Source organism: Hydractinia symbiolongicarpus, chromosome 12 (genome assembly GCF_029227915.1).
Source record: "Hydractinia symbiolongicarpus strain clone_291-10 chromosome 12, HSymV2.1, whole genome shotgun sequence".
NCBI classification, from domain to species: domain Eukaryota; kingdom Metazoa; phylum Cnidaria; class Hydrozoa; order Anthoathecata; family Hydractiniidae; genus Hydractinia; species Hydractinia symbiolongicarpus.
Window position 1 is genome coordinate 11,933,273 of NC_079886.1, and position 23,127 is coordinate 11,956,399.

Genomic DNA, 23,127 nt, shown 5'->3' on the forward strand with positions numbered 1-23,127 from the left:
GAACAACTTTTTATGTATTTCACTGTGGCAATGTTTATGGTGTCATTTTTATACGTTGTTTCTGGAAGTTATGTAGTAGCTGATCAACTTCTGTTAACATTTTCTTGGCGTCAAACTTGTCAAAAACTGGTTCCCCGGGCCAAGTGCAAGCGTATCCATCACGTACCTTGTGAAACTACGTCGTTGTCACATAAATAACTGCATCTCGAAGTTCGAAAATCGTTTCATCGTGCTTGTTTAACAGGATTTTCAATCTCTTCTCTTGAGATTTCATTACAGATTCTCTAGTTTAACGAACAGTGCTTCTGTTAAATAGTATTACTGATGGAATAAACCTTCGAAATAGACTTGTTTCCAGTATATCACGTTTTATAATAATATTTTTCTTATGTTCCTCCAGATACTATTTCAATTAACAAATAATAGTTCCTTTAATTTCTCTAATAATTAGTAACAGAGTCGCCTTCTTATTTGTTTGATTGAGGTTTTTTTGTTACTTTTAGCATGTAAAAATACCCAAATGATGCTAACGAAAGCGTGGAAGTTTTACCACAGGAGGAAAGTAGTACTGGCACAGATACTTAAAATCAGAGTACAAGAAACAGAACATATAGTGATTCAGATTTTGAATAGGAGGTCGTGGATGCCCCTCTTACTAAACGATTTTAAGTGATATGAAGTAGTAGCCACAATGAATACAAATTACTCCCAGATACGGTGTCGTATCTAAACAAACTTTTCTCGAAATATATTCAAGGGAAACGACCTAAAAGAAAGCATCTGCAATCAATGTCCAGCTCCTAGTAACATTACAGAAGTGCTGCACTAGATAACTTTGTAAAACAGCTGATGGAAGAACAAGGAAGTTACCAGCAACTCTTTTCTGAAAGGCTCTTAAAGAAAATGCAGCAATGAGTACCGACCGTGATGGGCCCATTAGAAAAAATTTGGCTCAATCTCGAGAAAACAATGAATTGGAAAAGACGAAGCGTAGAAGAACACTCAATGATTTCAAAGAGCACACCAAACAAATCATTACGCTCTTGGGCCAATTATTTAATTCCCTCTCATATCAATGAAGACTGAATGCTCTTGTCACATTGAAGTAAGATAACAAAGCGAAGGAAGTGCTAAAAGCAAGTGATGAGCTGTTTGGAGAAAAAGTTGATTGGACCAACATCATAAAGAGCAAATTGATTTCCCAATCCAAATAGTATATATCTTCAAGCTAAAGAATCTATCGAGGAGGCCCTCGATCGTTAAGCAACGGAAATGGAAATGAAAATATAAGCAATGTCCATCCTATAGTAAGAAAACTGTTCTCCTGGGAGATGCCAAAAGTACCCCTTGTCATATGCCAAAAGTACCTTTGTTCATACGAAGAAAAAGCAAACAACACTAATTAACATGTAAATAGAGATATTAAGGAAAGTTGCCATTCACCAACTTTCCAACGAATGTCAGTTTTTAAGCAATGTATTTCTGGTTTCTAAAAAAGATGGGGGAATCGACCGCCAATCAATCTAAAACATCTAAATCGGTTCATTCCCTACCAAGATTTTAAAATAGAAAGATTACACCTTTTTCTGTAAGGCCCAACAATTTTATGTGCAAAATTTCTGAATTCCAATAAAAAAAGTTATCAGGTTTACGTGGGAAAACTACACAAGTTTCTATGCCCGTGTTTCGGTTAAGGATATTCACATTTAAAGAATTTTAGATTTAATTATGCTGCATAAATTATGATGTCATATTTCAGTAATAGCAATGTTTTTGTCATCAGTAATTTAAGATCTGTAAGGCATGTGTGTTCAAACTTTATCATGGATGGATAAAGGTGACTTGTTAACCAACTTTTGAGATCTATAATATAAGTCCAACAGTATTTTATACCTCGGGTCCCTTTAATGAAAATCCCAATATTTGTTTTAAGAAGGATAAGTTTAGTAATATCACATTAGCTTTCCTCATAAAAATTACCTTAAGTTAGAGCCAGTGTGTCATTTACTTCAGTCATCAGAGACAACTATTCTGGAATTAACAAAACTAATTTTCCGTTTAGTTTTTACGACACAAGTTGCTCTACCAACACGATTACAATATCGGTATTTGAAAAGGCAACAGATACAGTGTCTAAACAAATTTCAATCATATGAGAGAAATATTGTACCAGACATTCTCTGGAAGAGCTGTGGTGGAAAAAAACCTGGGCATCCAGATCCGGGGTGCAAAGGAACAGATGCATTGGTTCAGAGCTGGAAGAATCTTTTCGGTTACGCCTTTTCCCCATTTTGTATGAACAGCAAAATTCTTGCCAAAGATCCGAAGGAACAAAACTCGCATTTTGATAATAGCAACAATATAGTAAAGTCAACAATGGTCTCCGGTTTTGCTACAAATTTCCGTAAACGCACCCATATTACTACCCAAAACAAAGTCTTTTATTGAAACCAGACTATGTTTGTCATCCTCTAATACTAAAAATCTGCTGCAATTGGCAGGATGGTTAGTTTCCACGTTCTGGGTGCTGGCAGCAGAAGGCTTATCTGCAGCAGTTTCACGACTTGTCACAAGCGCGCGGAGACTAGGATTAGCATCTAATTACAAATCGGATAAATTGAGTAGCTGGTGTTGTAATAAACGAATCTCTTTAAATAAGACATAAGTTGTATACTTAACTATGTGGCTAATCTTTTTGAGAGTGGTTTTGAATATAAAACCATAAACTGTTACAGCTCAGCTATTTTGCTATTTCATTCACATCAATTTCATTTCAGTAGAACAGAGTGTGTTCTCTTTTAATTGACGTATTTAACAAACTTTCACATTAACAAAAACATGTTTTTCTTTGGTAAATTAAGAAAGTGATAAATTCTATTCAGGGTTTACCGTTTAATGACCATTTACCACTAGATATGTTAGTTAACAGTGGTATTAGGTCTCTTTGTAGCATCCAGAAACTCTGAAATATGCCACTTAAATGAACTCTTCTGACTTTTTATAAATTAATTTTTAACAAATTGGAGAGCTTTTTGTCAGACAAAGTTACATTTAAGTACTTTAAAACCACACAATGAGGTTAAGAAATTTACAGTCACTGGCTGGATAAAAAAGTATCCTGTCTATGGCCGGGATTGACACAAATCAGGTTAAGGCACACTCTACTATGGTAAGTGTCAGTGGCTTATCTTTACAACAAATCCTTAATAGGGGCAATTGGTTAAGTGATTAACTTATTAAAAACCTTATCATAAATTTGTAATAAGCGAGGCAAAACAGTACCAGGATGTCATTATTAAAACGCTTTGAACTGAGGATATTGGTGGTCCGAAGGCCCACTAGCATTGAAGAAAAGAAAGAGGAATATTTGGTTGGGTTAATATAATTATTTAACTGTCTAAATTTTTCCCGCTAAAGCCAGCTATCTATAGCTAGCCTTATTTCTTATTATTTTAAAGTTTGGTATATTATTATTTATTTTTATGTAGGAGTTGTGGCTCTCTTCTAGCTAGGTCTTTAGCTACTTCTGGCTGAAGAGTAAAAGTAGCCAAATGCAGTTTTTGGCTAGCTACAAAAAAATTCTTAATCAATATTTCTTATGCTAAATGCAGTTAGTAGGAAGCGTCACCTTTTATTACTGTCATGAAAACCTACTCCGCAAAATAGAATTGCTGAGTGATTTTTTTAGCTGAACAGGGTAACGACAGTCTGTTTTCCCGTGTTCTTATTTTAAACCGAAGTTGCAATGAAGTTTTTTTGAAAAGGGTACTACGCCTAACGCATTGATGACACAGTTTACCTGTACTAAGCGATCAGTCCAATGTTAACGATGGCTGTTTCCTGAGTTTCTGTTTAGCCGAGGTAACCATAAAGTTTTTTTTCAAAAAAGGGTATATTATGTCTATATGGATATATGACATTGTTTGCCTGTACTAATACTCAGTCCGGAGTAATATTTATTTTTGAACTTTTAGCGGTAACGTTCTCTGAAAAATAAAAAAGGTTGGCCAACTATTTTTGCTATAACAGGGTAGCAACGAGTTGTAAACTGTGTCTTTATTTCAGCTAAAGTTGTGAGAAGTTATGTTTTGAAAAATATATTACACTGGAAACACCATAATGTTGTGCGCCTATTTTTTTCAAAATATATTACACTGGAAACACCATAATGTTCTGCGCCACACTCAATTTATGAAATACTTATACTAAAGCGCTTCACCTGAATGTGTGGCACAGTTTACCGTTCTTATCAATCGCTCTTCCAGGCGCTCAACGCCAGGTAACACAGTTACTTGTGGTTTGAGCCGGCATTTCGACTCCGGGTTCCCCGGCTAGTCTAAATATTAATACCACGGAATCGTATTTTGGATTTAGTCTCTATTGTTAATATTATACCAATGAACGTAGTCTTAACCTTTGACTTGTAGGATCCAACTTTATGGTCAAATCCTAGATATCTTAAACTTGATAAAGATTTTAGTCATGTCATAGGTATAATAAAACATTTCCTAAATATAGCTACACCACAAGCAATGATATTTAATAAATTGATATGCTTAAACGTCTTTATTTCTTTCTTATGAATGTAAAGTGTAGTGCAGTATTGTTAAAGTATTAATTTTCACAAATCACTTTTTGTATATTTGTACTACATAAAACATTTTGCAAGTTCAAGATAATACCATGGGATAATACCTATTTATTTCAAATAACCGAATAACATTGTAGAAGTTCTATACAAAACAGGCTACTGGCAACCTAGGTATAGGGAACAAAATTACACACGAACAAGAATCTGAAATCTTTTAGCCTGCAAGGGCTTTTCATTTTATATCTTAGTTTACAAAGGACGTGGCAACGCTTTCCGAGGTACACGTGGCTTTCGTAGAAAGAGTTAATTCTGATTAGAAATATAAAGCTGTTTTCATAAATTTTGTGTTATTGTTTTATTCTTGTTTACTTGGTCCTATTAACAATTTCGCGGTACGGTTAGGAGAATTAAGCATTAGATCTTACTTCGATTTTATTCATAAAATCCCAATTGTTGGTAGCACAGTCTAATGAATTATTGCTTCTCACTGATCGTCCTGATGAATGTTTATATTAAAAATGCCAACATGAATTTAAAATTATCAACAACATTTGTTGATGATGAAATGGAGTTAGAGTTTGTGATATTTTGCAAAGGACGTTTCTACCACGGTCGTTCGAACTGATTATGACATGTATTCTTGCTGTCTACTTGAAGCCGTGTGATATGATTTTAAATTTTCGATGTTTTTGTGACCACTTAATTGAGAAACGTGAATTGGAATGACGTCGTTGTTAGGAAGAGTTGAAGGAGGAGTGATTGGAAATTTTGGATTTACTGCAGCTTAATCTTTGAGTCTGCATGTATGTAGCCATGTTTTAACGATTCTCCGGCAATGTTATTTGTTTAGCAAAATGGCTGCTACGAGGTTAAAAATGATACCGTGCTGTACAAAGCCTGTCGTTATGGCTTTTTAGCCAATCAGCGCCATCACAAAGTATTACGAATACTACATCCATTTCATCATCAATAAATCTTGATAATTTTCAATACATTTGAGTTTGTAATAAAATATTCATCAGGGCGACCAACGAGAAGCAAAACGGCATCGAATTTGTGTGATAGACTCTTCTTCTGACGAAGAATAACCTTTGCTTCCAAAAATCTATATATGCTTATTCGAATGTTTTGTTTTCTACAAACCCAAACAAAATAGCTATCAGTTAATAAATATATACAATATAACCGTTTTTATCTATCTCTTCCGAGAAATATCACCCTCGGTCAGCGTGTCGATCTTGCAAGCTCAATATATACTATTGACCTCGCGTATTATTTCTCAGTATAGTTTATATTGTATTATTAAAGAGTGTTGATGCAATGAGCGCAAATATGTTGTCTCTCTCGCCTGGACACCAATTTCCAGTGAGTTTGTCTTTATTAGCAGCAATTTCGACGGGCGTTAATTTTCGCGCAATAGACATAGTGTACTTTCGCACGTAGTAACTTTTGATTAGATTACATATTTTTAATAAATAGTCTTATGTATCTGCATAAAAAGATTGAAATTTTAGCGAATATGGTATATTACAAAATAAAAAAAAATAAAAGGCCGATTTTTAGGCGTACTTATTTTCGGGAATACTACTTTTGCGCGTACATAAATTAACACAGAATGAAGAATCTTGCAATGTTTAAAAATATTAGAAATATTATAGCCTAATTTCCACTCACTTGTCAGTCTTCCTCTGCAAACTGTGAACACTCACTGCCGTGGCGGATTCACCCACATCCAAACTATCTGCCATAGCTGACCAACATTGGTCATTTGTGTTACGACCCCATACAATGACCCTTTTATCGCGAGATGCAGTAACGAAGTGATTTTCGTCGTAAAACCAGTCGCATGACCATATAATTCTTGTATGTATGCTGGACTTCTTGTCCGTTTTTTGGACAAGAGAAAACTTAGAATGTTCAGTTCGTTTGTGTAACGCCCATGTACGATCTCGTGATACTGACAGTAAATAAATACCACTGCGTGAGAAACACAGCTGCGTGACGGTTAAACTGTGCGCGTTTAGACTGTCCTTTTGACTCCATGTTGTAGAATCCCAAATAATAATGTTCGCGTATTCAGCCCTAGAGGCCTAAAGGAAATGATGGACTTAGCTGATGATCTTGCAGGAATTGACCATTATATTAATAAAAACGTTTTCAAAGTCTTACTTTGCAAGCAGTTGCTAATGTGGTACCATCAGGCGATGCTGATATTGCAAACAGTTCAAAACCGTGTCCATATCTAAAAAAAATGTTTTATATAGACAAATAAGGAAGCTAAAAACGATTGGTAAACAATTTTTGGGGTGTTATAATTTTCCTTTGATTTTTTTTTAGTTTTCGCAAGAAAAGGATTTTCGGAAAAAGAGCCATTACATATATTTAAACTAGTCAGTAGTCCGTTGAAAATCCAGGGGTTTGTCCATTTTGTTTTATTATCGCGATTCCTGTGTCTGTAACATGGCTGTAAAATTACGCCGAGACAGAATGCGGGTATGAATATGACACATATTTGAGTGTTTTTCAATATTTACAGTTTGTGTAAAACAATCAATAAAACCTGAAATTACACACACAAAATGTATGTTTACAAAAATGGATATAAATTATATTTGCAAGAGAATTAATTATTACAAGGTACTGATACAAGTATTTTATGCAAATTCCTAACGGTGTGCTTGCCAATAATACATTGTTTTATACTGAGTCCAACATATAAATAGCTAAAAAAACTTACAGTTTTTGAACCTCTGGCCATAAAGTGTTTTGGACCAACACATCTTCGATAGGAGGAGCTGTAAACGACAGAAAGATAAATTATACGTCAACTATATAATAATGCGAAGATTCGTCTGTCGTCCGTAAATGTTATTATCCGTTAAATTAATGCTATTAGGGACCTTACAAAATGATGATGGCGCGGGGGGGGGACGTCAGTTTTTTGGTAATACGCATGCGCACATCAGGGGAAACCCAGCTTTTCTGGCGTCCAGTTCAAACCAAGAACCTGAAGAAAACTCCCTGGACGTTATGTAAGCAACGTGAGTACTTCTTTGGATATTTTCAGTCAAATAATGATATTTTAAAACATGAATAATTGAATAATTTATGCATCAAAGATTGTGCAGAATTGTAAGAACATGTGTTCTAAGAACTAACAGCTCCATATTTTTGAAATTTCTGTTTTGTAAAAACACATCATGGCTGCTGCTTCTTCTGAGAACAACAATGCACAAAGCTTTAACACCATCAACCTTCAGTCTGTTGGAGGTTGTGATTTCCTCTGGTATACCAAACACGTCTTGTAGCTCGTAGATGTCTTTTTTATAAATCCTATAATCAGTCTACGTTTGTGATTTACCGCGTAAATATAATTTTTAGAAAGCGACGGCAATGTAGCCTACTGCCGTCGCCTTTAGATGCCGTCGTCATTGCGTAAGGTTCCTATTGACGTTACGGCACATCGTCAATAACATTAATTTAACATCAATAGCTTGATTTAAATTTATGAAGCTATTGCAATACACATATAACTTTCAGGCTAACTTTGGGCTACATGACCAAATTGGGTCTGTTTTCAAACCTGGGTCTCCAAATCCATTTCGGAATGGACGGGTTGACGACGTCATTAAAAATATTTAAACCACAAATCTCTGTAACCGTTCGTCAAAAGCACACGATTTTATACATTCTCTTGATTAGTGCGTAAAGCTCTACACAATAGCAACAACTGGAAAAAGTTTTGTTTATTTTTTTAGACCCTTATGCCCCCTTCACGGTCCGTTGAAATCAATGACCTTATACATTATTTTGATTAGCATTTAAGGTTCTATATATAAAATACCGGCAACAGGTTTTTTTTTTAATCATTGCTGACTTCATTGAAATTTTTATTTTTCCTTTGCCTAAGTGGATTTTTCAACGGGCTTAAACGACTAGTTTCTTTTAATTGGAACATTTTATCAGTAACATTGCCGTATTTCGATTGAATAAAATATATTTTTTGGAAAAAGCAGTAATCAAATTATTTGTTTATATTTTACAATGACACACAATGACAAGATGTTGTAGGTGAGAAGTGTATACGTAATGATGAAGGTGTTTTGGCTAGCACAGGGGAGGAGAAAAGGGTAGCTTGGAAGAATCATTATCAGAGGTTGCTTAACACTGAGTTTGATTGGGACGAGGATAATTTGTCTGCTGATGATGTTGTAGAAGGGCCAGCTGTGCAGATCAAGACAGTATGGGTAGTGGAGGCTATTAGGAAATTGAAGATTGGCAAGGCTGCAGGAGCATCAGGTATTGTTGCAGAGATGGTAAAAGCATCTGGATATATTGGAGTTGAGCCTATTACAAGTCTTGCTAACCAGATTATAAAGGATGGTGCTATTCCGAGTGAGTGGCAGTCGAGTGTAATAGTGAATTGTTCAAGGGCAAGGGTGATGCATTAGAAAGGGGTAACTATAGAGGTTTGAAGTTGGTTGATCAAGTAATGAAAGTTATTGAAAGAGTGATTGATAAGTTACTTAGAGAACGAATTAATATAGATATGATGCAATTTGGTTTTGTTCCAGGACGTGGCACTACAGATGCAATATTTTTGCTCAGACAGCTTCAGGAAAAGTATTTAGGAAAGAGAAAGAATCTCTATTTTGCCTTTGTAGATTTAGAGAAAGCTTTTGATAGAGTGCCACGTAAAGTTATTTGGTGGGCTATGAGAAAATTAGGTGTGGATGAGTGGCTAGTTACGATGGTACAGTCTATGTACAGCAATGCTAGAAGTCGTGTCAGGATTAACGATTCACTTAGTGATGAATTTAGTGTAAATGTTGGTGTACATCAGGGTTCTGTACTTAGTCCTTTGTTGTTTATTCTAGTCTTAGAAGCGCTGTCGATGGAGTTCAGAACAGGTTGTCCATGGGAGCTATTGTATGCAGATGATTTGGTTCTCATAGCAGAGTCGATGGAAGAATTAGTTAAAAAGTTTGAGAAGTGGAAGAAAGGACTAGGGGAGAAAGGGCTAAAGGTAAACACAGCAAAGTCTAAAGTCATGATTAGTAGCATTGCAGCCAAGTGTGACCTTGTAGTTGGAAAGTGGCCTTGTGGAGTTTGCAGGAAAGGGGTTGGTAGTAACTCAATTTTTTGTCAGACTTGCAAGCATTGGGTACATAAGAAGTGCAGTAGTATTAGTGGAAGGTTAAGAGCTGACATTCAGTTTGTATGCAAGCGTTGCAAAGGTGAGATTATAGAGAATGAAGTATTTCCAGCTTTAATGATTGTACAACAGTGGCTCGTTAGGAATAGTTGAGAACTTCTGTTACTTAGGTGATATGTTGGGCAGTGAAGGGGGTGTTGGAAGAAGTGTTACTTGCAGGATAGGTTCTGCTTGGAAAAAGTTCAGAGAGTTACTTCCTTTGTTGACTAGCAGAGTCCTGTCAATTGAGGCAAAAGGTAAGTTGTATGAGGCCTGTGTAAGAAGTGTTATGTTTTACGGTAGTGAGACATGGGCAGTGAAGCAGGAAGATCTTGACCGTTTAGAAAGGAATGATATGAGAATGTTTAGGTGGATGTGTAACGCCAGTCTGAGAGACAGAAAGAGTTCAGATGAGCTAAGAAGCAGGCTAAGTCTCCGTAGAATTAAAGATGTTATCGAGATAAGAAGATTGAACTGGCTGGGGCACTTGGAAAGAATGGAGGAGGATAATTGGGTAAGAAAGTGTAGAGACTTGATAGTTCCTGGGGCAAAGCCCAGAGGCAGACCGAGAAAGACTTGGCAGGAGGTTATAAGGACAGACTTGATACAGAGGAAGTTGAGTTTAGATCCAACACAGTTTAGATCAGATTGGAAGAGGGTCATTAATATACCCCGTCCAACCCATGCTAGCATGGAAAACGGACGTTAAGCCGAGAATGATGATGATTTTGAGGTTTTTATTCAGATGACTCATCTATAATCAACATAACAAAAAAGATAATAAAAGCAACAGAGCTTCAACTGTATTCAACTGTTGAGACAGCTTCTGAACAAAATTGTTTTAAATTTATACATCCTACTTGACAGATCGATTATTTATTTTTGGGTAAAATATAAAAAGTATCAACCTCAACCCGCATTTAAGATATCGACTTTCTAGCAATATCCTGATGCAACTGTAAAAAGAAAAACGTTATTTCACATCAAGACCGAATTGTAAAATCTAAAAAAATGAAATCCTCGAGATACGTGGATAACACCTTACCTTCATTGGCATTTAAATTACAATCAACAACAAACTAACAATAACCGGACTAGATTAAAATGTGAAAATGTAGATTATGTCAAGACAGCCAACCGAATGTTATCAAAGACAAAGTAGGTTATTTCTATACTAGATTCACGCATTTTGAACTTGTATAAGTCCACTTGTCAATGTTTAGAGTGGACTTAGGATACCAATGTTCAGAGTGGATTTGGTTAAGTCCGAACTCTTGAATCGTGTGATTGTTATTGACGTCAGCATGTCTATTTTCCATGATTTTCGGGGGCTTTGCGGCCCCATTTAGATTATGTTGATGTGTTGGTATGTTGGACAATGCCACTGTAAATTTTAAATATTTGTGCAAAATGTGCCATCTAAAAGGCATTGATAGTTCGACACTTTGGTATTATCTTTGAAAAAAAAAAAAAACTGCCCCAATAATTTTGTCCAAGACTGTGACTTATTTATTTATCCTAAAAACGGCTTAGTAGCAATATAACTTAACACGTACGTACCGCTGATTAACGTTGGGTTAAAAGGAGCCGGATCTTCATTTGCAAACGCCGAAGCTTTCATGGGTTGACTATCTCTTGTGCTTTGATTATCCCAACTTTTTATGTCACCTGGAATATCAACAATGTGTAAAATGTTAAATATTTTCACATAAGACTAGCTGAAGTACCTGCTAATTAAATGAGTTTGGAAGTATTCCATTCTGCCATCTTATTTGTAGTAATTTTCTCACATACTAGTCTTGAGATACAAATAAAAAGTAGTACGGTCGTTAAATTTCTTTTTCCTTGACAGGACTTATTTACAATTTTCTGATGAAAGAAATAAAGGTAAATTTAGGAGAGAATTTTTTTGCCTTTTCAACAAAATACCGTATTTATTTTTGGTAAAATAAAAAAAAAAGCATTAATATTTACTTCAAAGCCGTTAAGTAATTAAAATTTCAAATAACTTCAAAAGTTATGGGTCATCCTCAATGAGGTCACCAAGAGGTCCAATGTGACCCACATCTGATTTTTATTCAAATCTGGTACACTTTTTCTATTCATAAATGTAAAACAAACAAAAATCTTAACTTGATTGTTCAACTGGTTTCAAAGTTACAGCACCTTAAAAATTCGTCAAAATTGATCCATTTTGAGTTCCAGATGTATGAAGCACTTTTTTTCGACATTCTCATTATGTAGAAAAGCTGAAAATTGGTACCCATGTAGTTTCCACGCATTTTCTATTTTTGCTATTTGCTTCCTTCAAAAACTGTACAATGTGTTATTTTAGGGGGTTCGGACAACGAATACAGACAAACGAGTGCATTTCTGAAGTTAAACTATGTATTTTATTTTTTCTTTTATATAGATTTGTTGCACACAATAATAAAAGACTTTAAATGCAATTAACATAGTATATATGACCAAAGAAATGTCATTCATTAGAAAATATCAAAATAAACGTGTACTTCAAAAGGCTAAAAAATAGCGTAGACAGTTGAAATTAAAGACCAAAATTTGCAAAATTAGAGATTAGTTTATCTAGTTTCGTCCACTAGAAAATAAAGCCTATGTGCATGTTCTTGCAACTAAATTCCAAACATTAAATGATGATATAATTCTAAAGCTAAAATAATGATAGAGGCAATAGGAACCGCTAAGGTACAATAAAGCTAAAGAAAATTTAAATCCTTTTTTATTTTCGGACATGCATGAAACCATAGACAGAGACTGTATGTTAATTATTAAAATGTATTCCTTCCTGACATTAATTATACAAACCCCAACAAATCATCAGATTCTCTAAATTTCAGTGGATAATTTTTAAGCGGGTTCTTTTTTTCAAAGTTTTGTCCCCTTTAAAACTTTCAGTTCTTAACCTATAAAAAGTCAAAACGGGTTAAAATGTCAACAAAGCTTGCTTCAACAAACAACAAAAACAGAGCAAGATAACAAAAAACAGAACAAGACAACAGAACCCTAACACGTCTTGCACACAAACCAGTCTATTTGGCTTAAGGCATTAGTTAAAGATATAAGATAAGGTATATACCTTCATACACTGCTTTATTGGATAGACCAAGCACAGGCACAGTAGCACCAAGTGGAAGCAATGCAAGAACCTAATACAAATTCATTGTAAATATTTACTAACTACTACCTAGTAAATTTCTCTCATTTTAAGTTAGATGCATGTAGCTTGAGTAAGATATAGATGCTAATCTCAATGTTTGATTTACTGCTTGTTATTATAGTAACTTAGTGTATAACATCCCAGGGGGTGTCACAATATTGAACTGGATTGCATAGGAGAAGAACCATCTTACTAATCTACATGCACCAATCTGAGTTTCGCATGTTTGTTCGCTCAAAAATATAATATAACAGTCAATTCTACAAAAGAACTCTTGAGAGACAAAAACAACATATTGTCAGTGGTCTTTTCATGACCAGGTCGTAGCAATCCATGTAATGAAACATCAACTTGAGGGTATTTTACATGTGTAACACGCTGTGAATAGATTTAATTTTCTGTCTGTCCAAACGAACCTGCTTAATATGCGAAACGGTATGATGCCGTTCCGATGCAAAAAGTGAAATGATTTCGCTACGATAATAAAACGGCCTCGTATAAACAAAAGCATTGAAACAAAATACTGTTGTGAAAAGGTAAAGAACACATTTTTTTACTTATCTATATATCTATATATATATCTATATATAGATCTATATATATATCTATATATATATAGATCTATATATATATATCTATATATATATAGATCTATATATCTATATATATATAGATCTATATATCTATATATATATAGATCTATATATCTATATATATATAGATCTATATATCTATATATAGATCTATATATCTATATATATATATAGATCTATATATCTATATAGATATATAGATCTATAGATCTATAGATATATAGATCTATATATCTATATAGATATATAGATCTATAGATCTATAGATATAGATCTATAGATCTATAGATATAGATCTATAGATCTATAGATATAGATCTATAGATATATAGATATAGATCTATAGATATATAGATATAGATCTATAGATATATAGATATAGATCTATAGATAGATAGATATAGATCTATAGATAGATATATAGATCTATAGATAGATAGATATAGATCTATAGATAGATATATAGATCTATATATATAGATATATAGATCTATATATATAGATATATAGATCTATATATATAGATATATAGATCTATATATAGATCTATATATATATATATATATATATATATATATATATATATATATATATATATATATATATATATATATATATATATATATATATATATATATATATATATATATATATATATATATATATATATATATATATATATATATATATATATATATATATATATATATATATATATATATATATATATATATATATATATATATATATATAGATTATATATATATATATATATATATATATATATCTGGATGATTTCCCGGAAGAATGATTATCTAACCGCAACACGTGAACATAGTCAAAAGAAATTACCTCTTCTTCTTCGCAAACTTTAGAAATGTGTAAAAAGCTGTCGTAAAATGCTCGTGGGGCAGAGAAGACGCGGATAACCTATAGAAACGTAAACAAGTTATGAGAACACGAAAGGCACCAAAAAGCAGACAGTTTTTTTTATTCAAAGCTCATCATATAAAAATTAAACAAGAGTTTAATGCAGAAATTTGTTTTTAAATTTCTCACCTGTGTTTCTCACCTTAGGTTAGATACTAGATACTAACAATGCGAAGAAATCTTATTTACAAATACAAAAAGTACTTTAATTTTCATCCAAATGTTACCACAACCATTATTATACCTTTTCTTGGGCACCCGATGCGAACTTGTACTTTCCCACCATAACAATGCACTTCATATCATATCCATGCACTTGTGGACGGGCTATTTCGTGCCATGTTGTCTAGATATAACAAACACAGGTAATACAAGCGGCACACGATCAATTTTGTCGCATATGTCGTATGTTAATATATCGAAACAAGAAATAAGAAATATAGAATCGAATTATGCATTCCTTTGTTTTTAAAAAAATTTTTAATTTTATTTTGAATAGGGTGATTGGATAAAAAGTCACATTGTTCGTTCGACTTACATAATATTTATCACGTTTCCAAGGAGAAAACAATCTTGTAGTTTGGTCAGTGCTAGCCGTGATGGCAAACCTCCCATTAACGTCCCAATCAAAATCCTACAAAAGCAACATGAACATATTTTGACAATGTTCAAATTCTAAAACAAATGTATACGAAAACTGTAGATGATAAAACAATATGTGTAGTACACTTTGAAATAAACTATATTTTCAAGAATTTAAAAGATGCTGAATTATTGTAAATAAATTTAAAAAAACAACAAAATAGAAGATTATTAATAAATATTTTCCACAAAATTTGCTCACAAAGAATTCTAGGAAATGATAAAAATACGCAAAAAACTGATAACACAAGTGGCGCCCACCTCAACTTCTCCGAAATGACCACTAATTGTTATCATAGGTTGCCATTTAGATGTATCCTAAATTAATAACATGTGTATAACACTAACGCCTGCCCCCAAAAACGCTCCCCCTCCCATCCCTCCCCCCTGCGCCCTGAAAAAATATATATTGTAGAAATTAATAAACGTTTTTCTATAATAAACTCCCCTTTCTTCAGACAAAAGCGACGCTTGCTAGAGTTTTCTTCGTTTAAGCAATATATTTGTGATCAATTTACGATTAAATCTAGGTATGCCAGAAAATTAGTGATTGAACTTCTTAGTTTTTTAATAAATGTCTCTATAAAGGTATTGCAAACACACTAACTTTATTCTTTTTCCACATCCTGAAAGCACCTTGGTAGCCATGAGCAATTATGCTTTTGCCGTCAGGAGCAAACGCACAACCATAGTAACCCAGGGTGTTACCTCCAACGTCACCCATGCGTGCCTAAAAAATATTGCAATTAGCTTCAGCATAAAATAAAATTAGTGCTTCGCCCTTTTAAGTGTAACAAATTCCTGATTGTTTTGAATATAAAAATAATTTGAGGAGTTATGGCATGTCTATAGTAAAATAGGATCACTATAAGTATAGGTAGGCTTTTCACGGTCAATCCCTCTGTACCTACTCCCTAAAAAGCTTGTGACGTCATGAGCATAAACATCATAAATTATCAAATCTGCTGACATCAGCAAAAATTGACACATGCGCCTAAAAGTCTCCCCTCAAATCCGACGAATCATGCAGAAATTGAGTAAAGAGGGGAAGTCCCTACCCAAACGCTTTTTCGTTGCTTACTTACAATAAAGAGAGATGAGCTCGTTTAAAAATGCAATGAGAAAACTATACAGCGCTGTGTCGCGACAGTAGCAGCAACTTGTGACTCTCTTGCTGACAAACTGCAGTGTGTGTTGGATACTGTACCCTTTGTTGCAACCAAGCACAGGAACAAATTCGCTCAAGGACGACGCTCCACGATGAGGTTGAGCAAGAAGCACAAGGCAACTACTACGACGCTGAGGACATACAGGACGAATACAGCGAAATTGAAGATATCCAGCACATATTCGTCAAAAACGAAACACAGCAGCTATAAGATTAGAATCGTATCAAATCATGGCGATTCAACAACTTCTCACGCATGCGATCATGGAGAACCTTACACCACATATAGACATGCAAGTAACATTTGTTTACAGTCCCAGCCGCAACATCCACAAAGACGGAGGAGAGTCACCTCCTAACTGGAACAGCAAAGGCACAAATGCAGTATTAAGTATTGCGAACATTATAGCTTTCATAGAGTAATGCGAAATGGAACGGCTTGACCTGAAGGATGCAGAGTTTTGGAGCAAGGCCTACTTGCCTGCGGTAAGAACCATAGAGACGCCAGGTCCTACGAAAGGAAATTCGTCTTCAATCATATGCAGATCAAGATAATCGCTACATGAGGAGAGCAAATGTTAGGTTGCAGACCTCTTCCAGACTGGTTGCGAAAGAGAGGTACATTTACACCATTGATGGAAAGGAAGATAGAACTGACAACCTATGTGTTTAGAGATGTCTAGCGATACATTACCGCAGGGACAGAAAGCAGAGCGAAAAGTTTTTAGTCTACAAACTCAAGATGAACTCAAAAAAAGCTCCATGGAGGAAGGGTTAGATGACATCACTCTGGGGATGTTGGACGGACATTAACGCTTTTTGCATTAAAAAGATCAAGGTTTTGACGAAGACAGACCATCTCACGAAGAAGAACGAGTGATATAGCCACAAGACAACAGTGATCTGTAAAGGTGAGAAGGTAAAACGGATGCTAAGCAATTCAGAGGGTTTTTTTGGCAAGAACTTTAGCTATGCTGCCTTGCAATAGATAGAGTACATGTCGATGGAGACAGGAAGACGCATCCACCACGCACTTTGTGGGCATGGTGGAGAACGTGTCATTCTGAAGAACCTGACGACTTTCACACACTCCATTTTAAGACTTGAGGTGTCTGGAACGCTTTGGTGAACTAGGTGGCGGTGATCGGCTTCAACAGTGGCAAGAATGATAGCAACATGATAAAGCGATACCTCATCGATAAAATTACGAAAGACGAGAGTGACAGAATCACGAATAAAAAGAAGGAGAACGAGTACATGTTCCTGACAACTTCGAAGTTAAAAATGGAGATGATGGAGACATTTTGAAGGATGCGGTAAGTATTCCAGGAGTATCGATGATATAATTCTGTTGAACAAGCCCATTCGACTGAACGCGAAGATTGAGCTATATGCACCAGGAGAACCTTAAAAACATAAGTGCAAGGATTCTTACATCAACATGACATGCAAAGAGGTGCAAAAAGCCTGTACAGAATGCACCATGAACAAGTCTACAAGCAGTTGCAAACGGGTATGGTAAATGGTCCCGCGCCCCACCATCGTGTTTGTAGATTTTATAGGCAGGATGTCACTGGAATAAGACCTCACATCTATACAACTCCAAAACCCTGCAAGATGATCCTACGGCTAGATGCGAATATGCTGTACTCTAGTACCCTGATACATGACTTTCCCTGCGGTAAGCAAAAGCTAATTAAGGTACTTACGTCAACACCAACCTATAGCCTGGAGCTGCTGATCAAAGGCGTGAAAAACGGGTCGTTGTTTGGGTTTGCACATGTAGACATTGAAGTATCTCCCGAATTCTAGAGACATTCAACGAAATGAATTCGTTCTACGGTAAGATGGTCAAGGACTTGGCAAGACATGGGAAACACAACCTTTACAAGAGACAAAAAAAGAAGAAGGTGGATCAAGCCACGCGATCCCCATACCTCCCATGGGTTTGTTAAAACGCAGTACAGCACAACATTCTGTATAGAGTATTAGGAGTAAGTACCCTGAGCCTGCTAAGCAAAAAAGCACTGTGAAAATCTGGGAAATTGTAAACCAAAGGCTCTGTGAGGGATACAACAAGAATCAAAAACGCAGAGGGTTCTGCCAAGGGAGTTTTTTTTCTAAAACATATGTCTAAAGTCTTGTGATGGACTACTCCACAAAACTACAGAGACATGGAAAGTCAATGGACAAATACACTTTTTATCTTTAGACAATTTTAAGGTCAACAAACGGATAGCTGACGAAGCAGTGCACCAAGTGCTTGGAAATTATGAAGGCGTCAATAAAGCGCACTAAATGCCATCACAGTAAAAGAAAACACGAATGCTTCATCTGCGATCCTCTAGGTTATCTATACAGACTTGGGCGGGGTATGTAATGCCTAAAGGCAATACAAGAGGATTTGGACCACAAAGTTCCGCTCAAGTATCGGGAGAACAGGTTATACCCGACAGAAGAGGTACAAATAGTAATGCAGCACTACACCAATATCCAACAGATGTGTAATGCGGAAAACCAAACGAAGGACCATCAATATATCTTTGACTAGTCTAGTGTGTTTCATAAGCAAACTAGACATAAATGTACAAATCCTGACGATCCTCTGCATGCTGATTCTGCTCACGCAGCTTGCATTAGGTTTTGTGATATTGATGTGGTGTTTTAGATATTGGAATGTTATAAGAAAAAAGTATAATACTGAAAAACTGATGTGGTGGATACTCCTGCAGAAGCCATGGTGGAGAAGCCTGCCGACAAGCATCAGGCGTTAAAGGATGCTCTGTGAAAAAACAAGGGACATCTCTTGCTAAAAAAATGTAGCAAAGGTGTCGTAGACAAGGTGCCGGATAAAGCGATCGAATAGACATATGTCATAAGGTCAACTGGAGCTGCAGGAAAAGGGAGAAAAGACGGCAAGAGCTCTCTCTTCACATGCCATTTCTAGGTATGCAAATCTCGTAGGAGATGCATTTGGTAAATTTCTTGCACCTCTTTTGGTCGATGATCATAAGCTCAACTACAGAGATGTCCAAGAGAAAGGAGGATGTCAAGCATGAAGATGAAGAAGAAAATGATGGAGAAGTTATTAGGAGTCCCTTAAGGTTTCTAAAAACGTATGCGAGAAACATTGCAAGCTGGAGGGCTACGTTTCGCTATGGATATATTAAAAGATAGAGATGCATTACTAGAAAGATCATTTGACTTCACCCGCTGCTCATTCTTTGCCTCACGTATGCCAGTTGAAGCTAGGTATAGACTGCTCGAGGTATGGATGTGTAAATCGGTAAGGAAAGAATTTTTTTGTGCTTAACATATAAAATAAATAAGCAACAGAACACAACAAGGTAAAGAACAGCGGGTCATTACAAAGCCAGTCAAGCGTCCTGGAAGAGTAGCACAAGCCACAAGTTAGTGGTTCTATGAAAGAGGATACTGTAGAATTATCAGTCAAAACCTCTTCTGGAGTCAGTCCAACACAGTCCAACCGCACTGTGTAATATGGTGTATGAGCTCCCCCTGTACTCATTATAGGCCTTGGTATTTAGCACGCGCAAACTCCAGCGACATCGAAGCATTAACGCGAAACAAGGTTCTAAACGTAGAAGCATGCAAGGGTTGAAAGCCTGTCAGAAACACGCTCGCGGGAAGGATACACGTTTGCGGGAAGGATACTCCTGGACTGCAGAGGTTTCAAAGATAACACCGTTTCTGTGGCTAGGAAGAGCTGTGAAGGCACCAAGATCGCTTGCTGGTACTTGCAGGTTCCTCAATGTGTGCTCAAAAGAGCACAGATGGAAAAAAACTGTGCCTATACAGTTGTCTGGAAGGTCTCTTTTGTTGCCCAGGGCACGATATGCACGTGAAGAATGTGATTCTGGTCTTCTATGGTGTGGATTGCATGTGTGTTGCGGTTAGCATGGGTGGGATGAGCAGATGTACAATCGCAGCATGACGATTGTTAAGAGCCTCTTGCGTAAATATCTCTTGTGCAAATCGAAGTACGTTCCCATCAACTGCATGCCCGGAGCGGAAGTGGGTACCACAAAAAACTCTCCGGGCTGGTACAGTGAAAAGTTTGTCATGGAATATGTCCGCGAATGTGATGCAAGTCAGCATGAGGAGGGCACAGGGGCGAAGAGGTGGAAACTTTTAGGGGGCTGCTGAAAGTGTATCAGTCATTTGACAAAAACCATTATAGAGGCGCTTTCTGCACAGAGAGGCGAGTGTCTTTGCAAGCTGAATTTTTTTGTCCCTATGGGGCAGGTAATAATCTGGCTGTACAACCACATTTTGGGCACCTGTAGAGTCCCGCAAAGTCTCTCAGAATAAATGTCTGCATGTCCACCTGGGCAGATTGAATTCGTTTTATCATATAATAAAGACATGACAAAACATACGGTATCTGTCCAGGAAGGGGTGAAGCTTAGCAAGATCAACTACCAGCCAGAGCATCTCTGGGCTGGACAAAAGGCTATCAAGTTGCTAGCTGCTGAAAGCAAGTTGTCGTGAAGAAAGTGAGTTACTGGCTCTCTCGCCAGCTACTCTAGCTTCAACATATTTGCAGCCCGAAAAAGATCGACTACACACATCTTAACATTGTTAAACCGAACAACTGCATTAATTTAACTTGCCCTATATGCCATAGGATACATTTTACAGGAAAACTTATAAATATATTCTTACAGGCATCAACATGGTGTCAATATATAAGGTTGCAAAACACTTAGGGACGAAAAAAGCTGCAGATGTTGCCGAGATGATCAAGATATCTACAAATCAGGACCTTTACGCTATCCCAAGACCTTCCAACGTGATAACGAGGCTGAGTTTAAGTCAGACGTGAAAAAGCTGCTAGCAGGTAAAGGTGTAGAGATCCAGTGTGCAACAACAAAGTACAACCATACTTTTCACAGCATTTGTTGAGTTGTTAAACAAGGTTCTTGCAGAGAGACTCTTCAAACCTCAAAATGCTCAGGAACTTGCTAGTTACAAGGATAGTACATGGGTAAAAAACCTGTACTTTACAGTGAAGAGTCTGAACAACACCAAGACAATTATGACTGACCTGAAGCCTTCAAAGGCCATCAAGCTTGATGTGGTACCACTTGCGAAGAGCGAACAGATCCTGGGGTTTCACCAGGTGAGGAACATGGGCACCAGAAAAGACGGGCAACTGACGCTGTTCGGAGCCAAAAGACCTATAGACTGGACCGTGTGATGGTAGAGCCAAACAGTTGTGTGCTCTACTTCCTCGAAGGAGGTCAAGAGGATAAAGAACTGATGCTCGTCTAAGAGGATGTAGAAGCCCCTCCAGATCACGTGAAAGAGTGGTGAGAATATAACAAGTTCATGTGCATTGCATGCTTCTGTGGTCCTGGCAGACTACAGAACAAGTTGCTGGGAACTACTCCGAACACCACCCTTTATCTCACCCCTGATTTCAAACCATATTGATGTTGAACATCCCTTCAAAAAGCTTCCGTGTATTCCTGTCAGTACCAAAAACATCTTCCTTGAAACGACACAAGGCATGTACGGCATTGGGATTATCGCATTCTGTTTCTCCTACTCATATCAGGGTACCACTCTTTTATCCACTACATCGCATCATGTAGTTGTTGTGTCTCCCACCGCTTGTGTGCTTGAGAGGATAATTCTTATCAACAACACACAAGACAATGTCAATACGAATTCGATGTGGAACATAGCATGGCTGGAATTGAAATGAATTGATAAAAATAAATGCATTATTTTAATACGCTATTTTTAAGAATAATTACCCCTGTGATCTCAATTGCTGATTCGGCTCAGGAGCCACAGAAAACAAATAAGACAGTTTTACTGACAGTTTTACAGACTTTGTTTACACCACTCAAAGTAGTACGCCCGATTCTTTGAAAAACCAATCCAAGATTTTCGCGGCCTGTACATGCCAACGAAGGAACATAATGACAAAAGTCATTTCTTTGCCAGATTCTTTAAAAAACCAATCCAAGATTTCAAAGGCCATTTCATTGACCGATTCTTTGTTTGCGAGTGGTCATGGTCAGTGTTAGGTCTGTAGGTCTGTTTCACCTCTTTCATCCTCTAAAAGCTTTTTATTTTGTAATATTTGTTTTCTGTATGTTTTTACTTGTTAAGATAAATATATTGTCACGTTTTTAGCCATGTACAAATCTTAAACCATTTTTAGGATTTTTGGCCGGGAACAAAAATTTTTAAGTAGCATTCTACAGCCAGCTAGCTAGCCTTAGTTATTACTATCCAGTTTGGTATAACAGCTTTTTATCCTAGCCAATATTACATATTTTTATGTTAAAGTTGCGTCTGTCTAGCTAGCTCCTTAGCTACCTCTGGCTAAAAAGTGAAAGTAGCCAATTGCACTGTTTGGCTGCAACACAATTCTTATTCTAAATGCAGTTAGACAGCTACCACTTTTATTACTGTTATGAAAACTTATGCTCCAAAATAAAACTGATGAGTATTTTTTTTAACTGAACAAGATAACGACAGGCGGTTGTTGTTACGCCTATGTTCGACACAGTTTACCTGTACTAAGCGCTCAGTCCAGTGTTAACAACAGGCTGCTTCCTGTGTTTTTTGTTTAGCCGAATTGCAATAATGTTTTTTCAGAAATGGGTATTACACCTATATGGATGTGTCACATTGTTTACCTGTACAAGCTCAGAGTAATTTTTTTTTTTTGAAACAATCACCGAGAACATTCTCCGAAAAATAAAAAAAGTTGGCCAACTGTTTTTGCTATGACGGGGTAACAACGAATTGTAATCTGTGTTTCTATTATAGTTTAAGGATACGGTATATCCT

General features: G+C 36.2%; 1 protein-coding gene across 3 annotated transcripts in view; it reads right to left on the reverse strand.

Annotated features, from left to right (window-relative positions):
• LOC130622135 (elongator complex protein 2-like) overlaps positions 1 to 23,127 on the reverse strand; it is an 81,138-nt gene that overhangs the window by 13,308 nt on the left and 44,703 nt on the right. For all 3 annotated transcript variants that reach the window (XM_057437548.1, XM_057437547.1, XM_057437549.1), the window contains 10 exons: positions 15,736 to 15,858; positions 15,390 to 15,446; positions 15,025 to 15,120; positions 14,731 to 14,832; positions 14,409 to 14,486; positions 12,883 to 12,952; positions 11,346 to 11,453; positions 7,329 to 7,386; positions 6,761 to 6,833; positions 6,266 to 6,681 (listed from right to left, as the gene is read on the reverse strand). In XM_057437548.1, the coding sequence (XP_057293531.1) occupies positions 6,266 to 6,681; positions 6,761 to 6,833; positions 7,329 to 7,386; positions 11,346 to 11,453; positions 12,883 to 12,952; positions 14,409 to 14,486; positions 14,731 to 14,832; positions 15,025 to 15,120; positions 15,390 to 15,446; positions 15,736 to 15,858 (1,181 nt within the window). The remainder of the gene's footprint in view (positions 1 to 6,265; positions 6,682 to 6,760; positions 6,834 to 7,328; positions 7,387 to 11,345; positions 11,454 to 12,882; positions 12,953 to 14,408; positions 14,487 to 14,730; positions 14,833 to 15,024; positions 15,121 to 15,389; positions 15,447 to 15,735; positions 15,859 to 23,127) is intronic.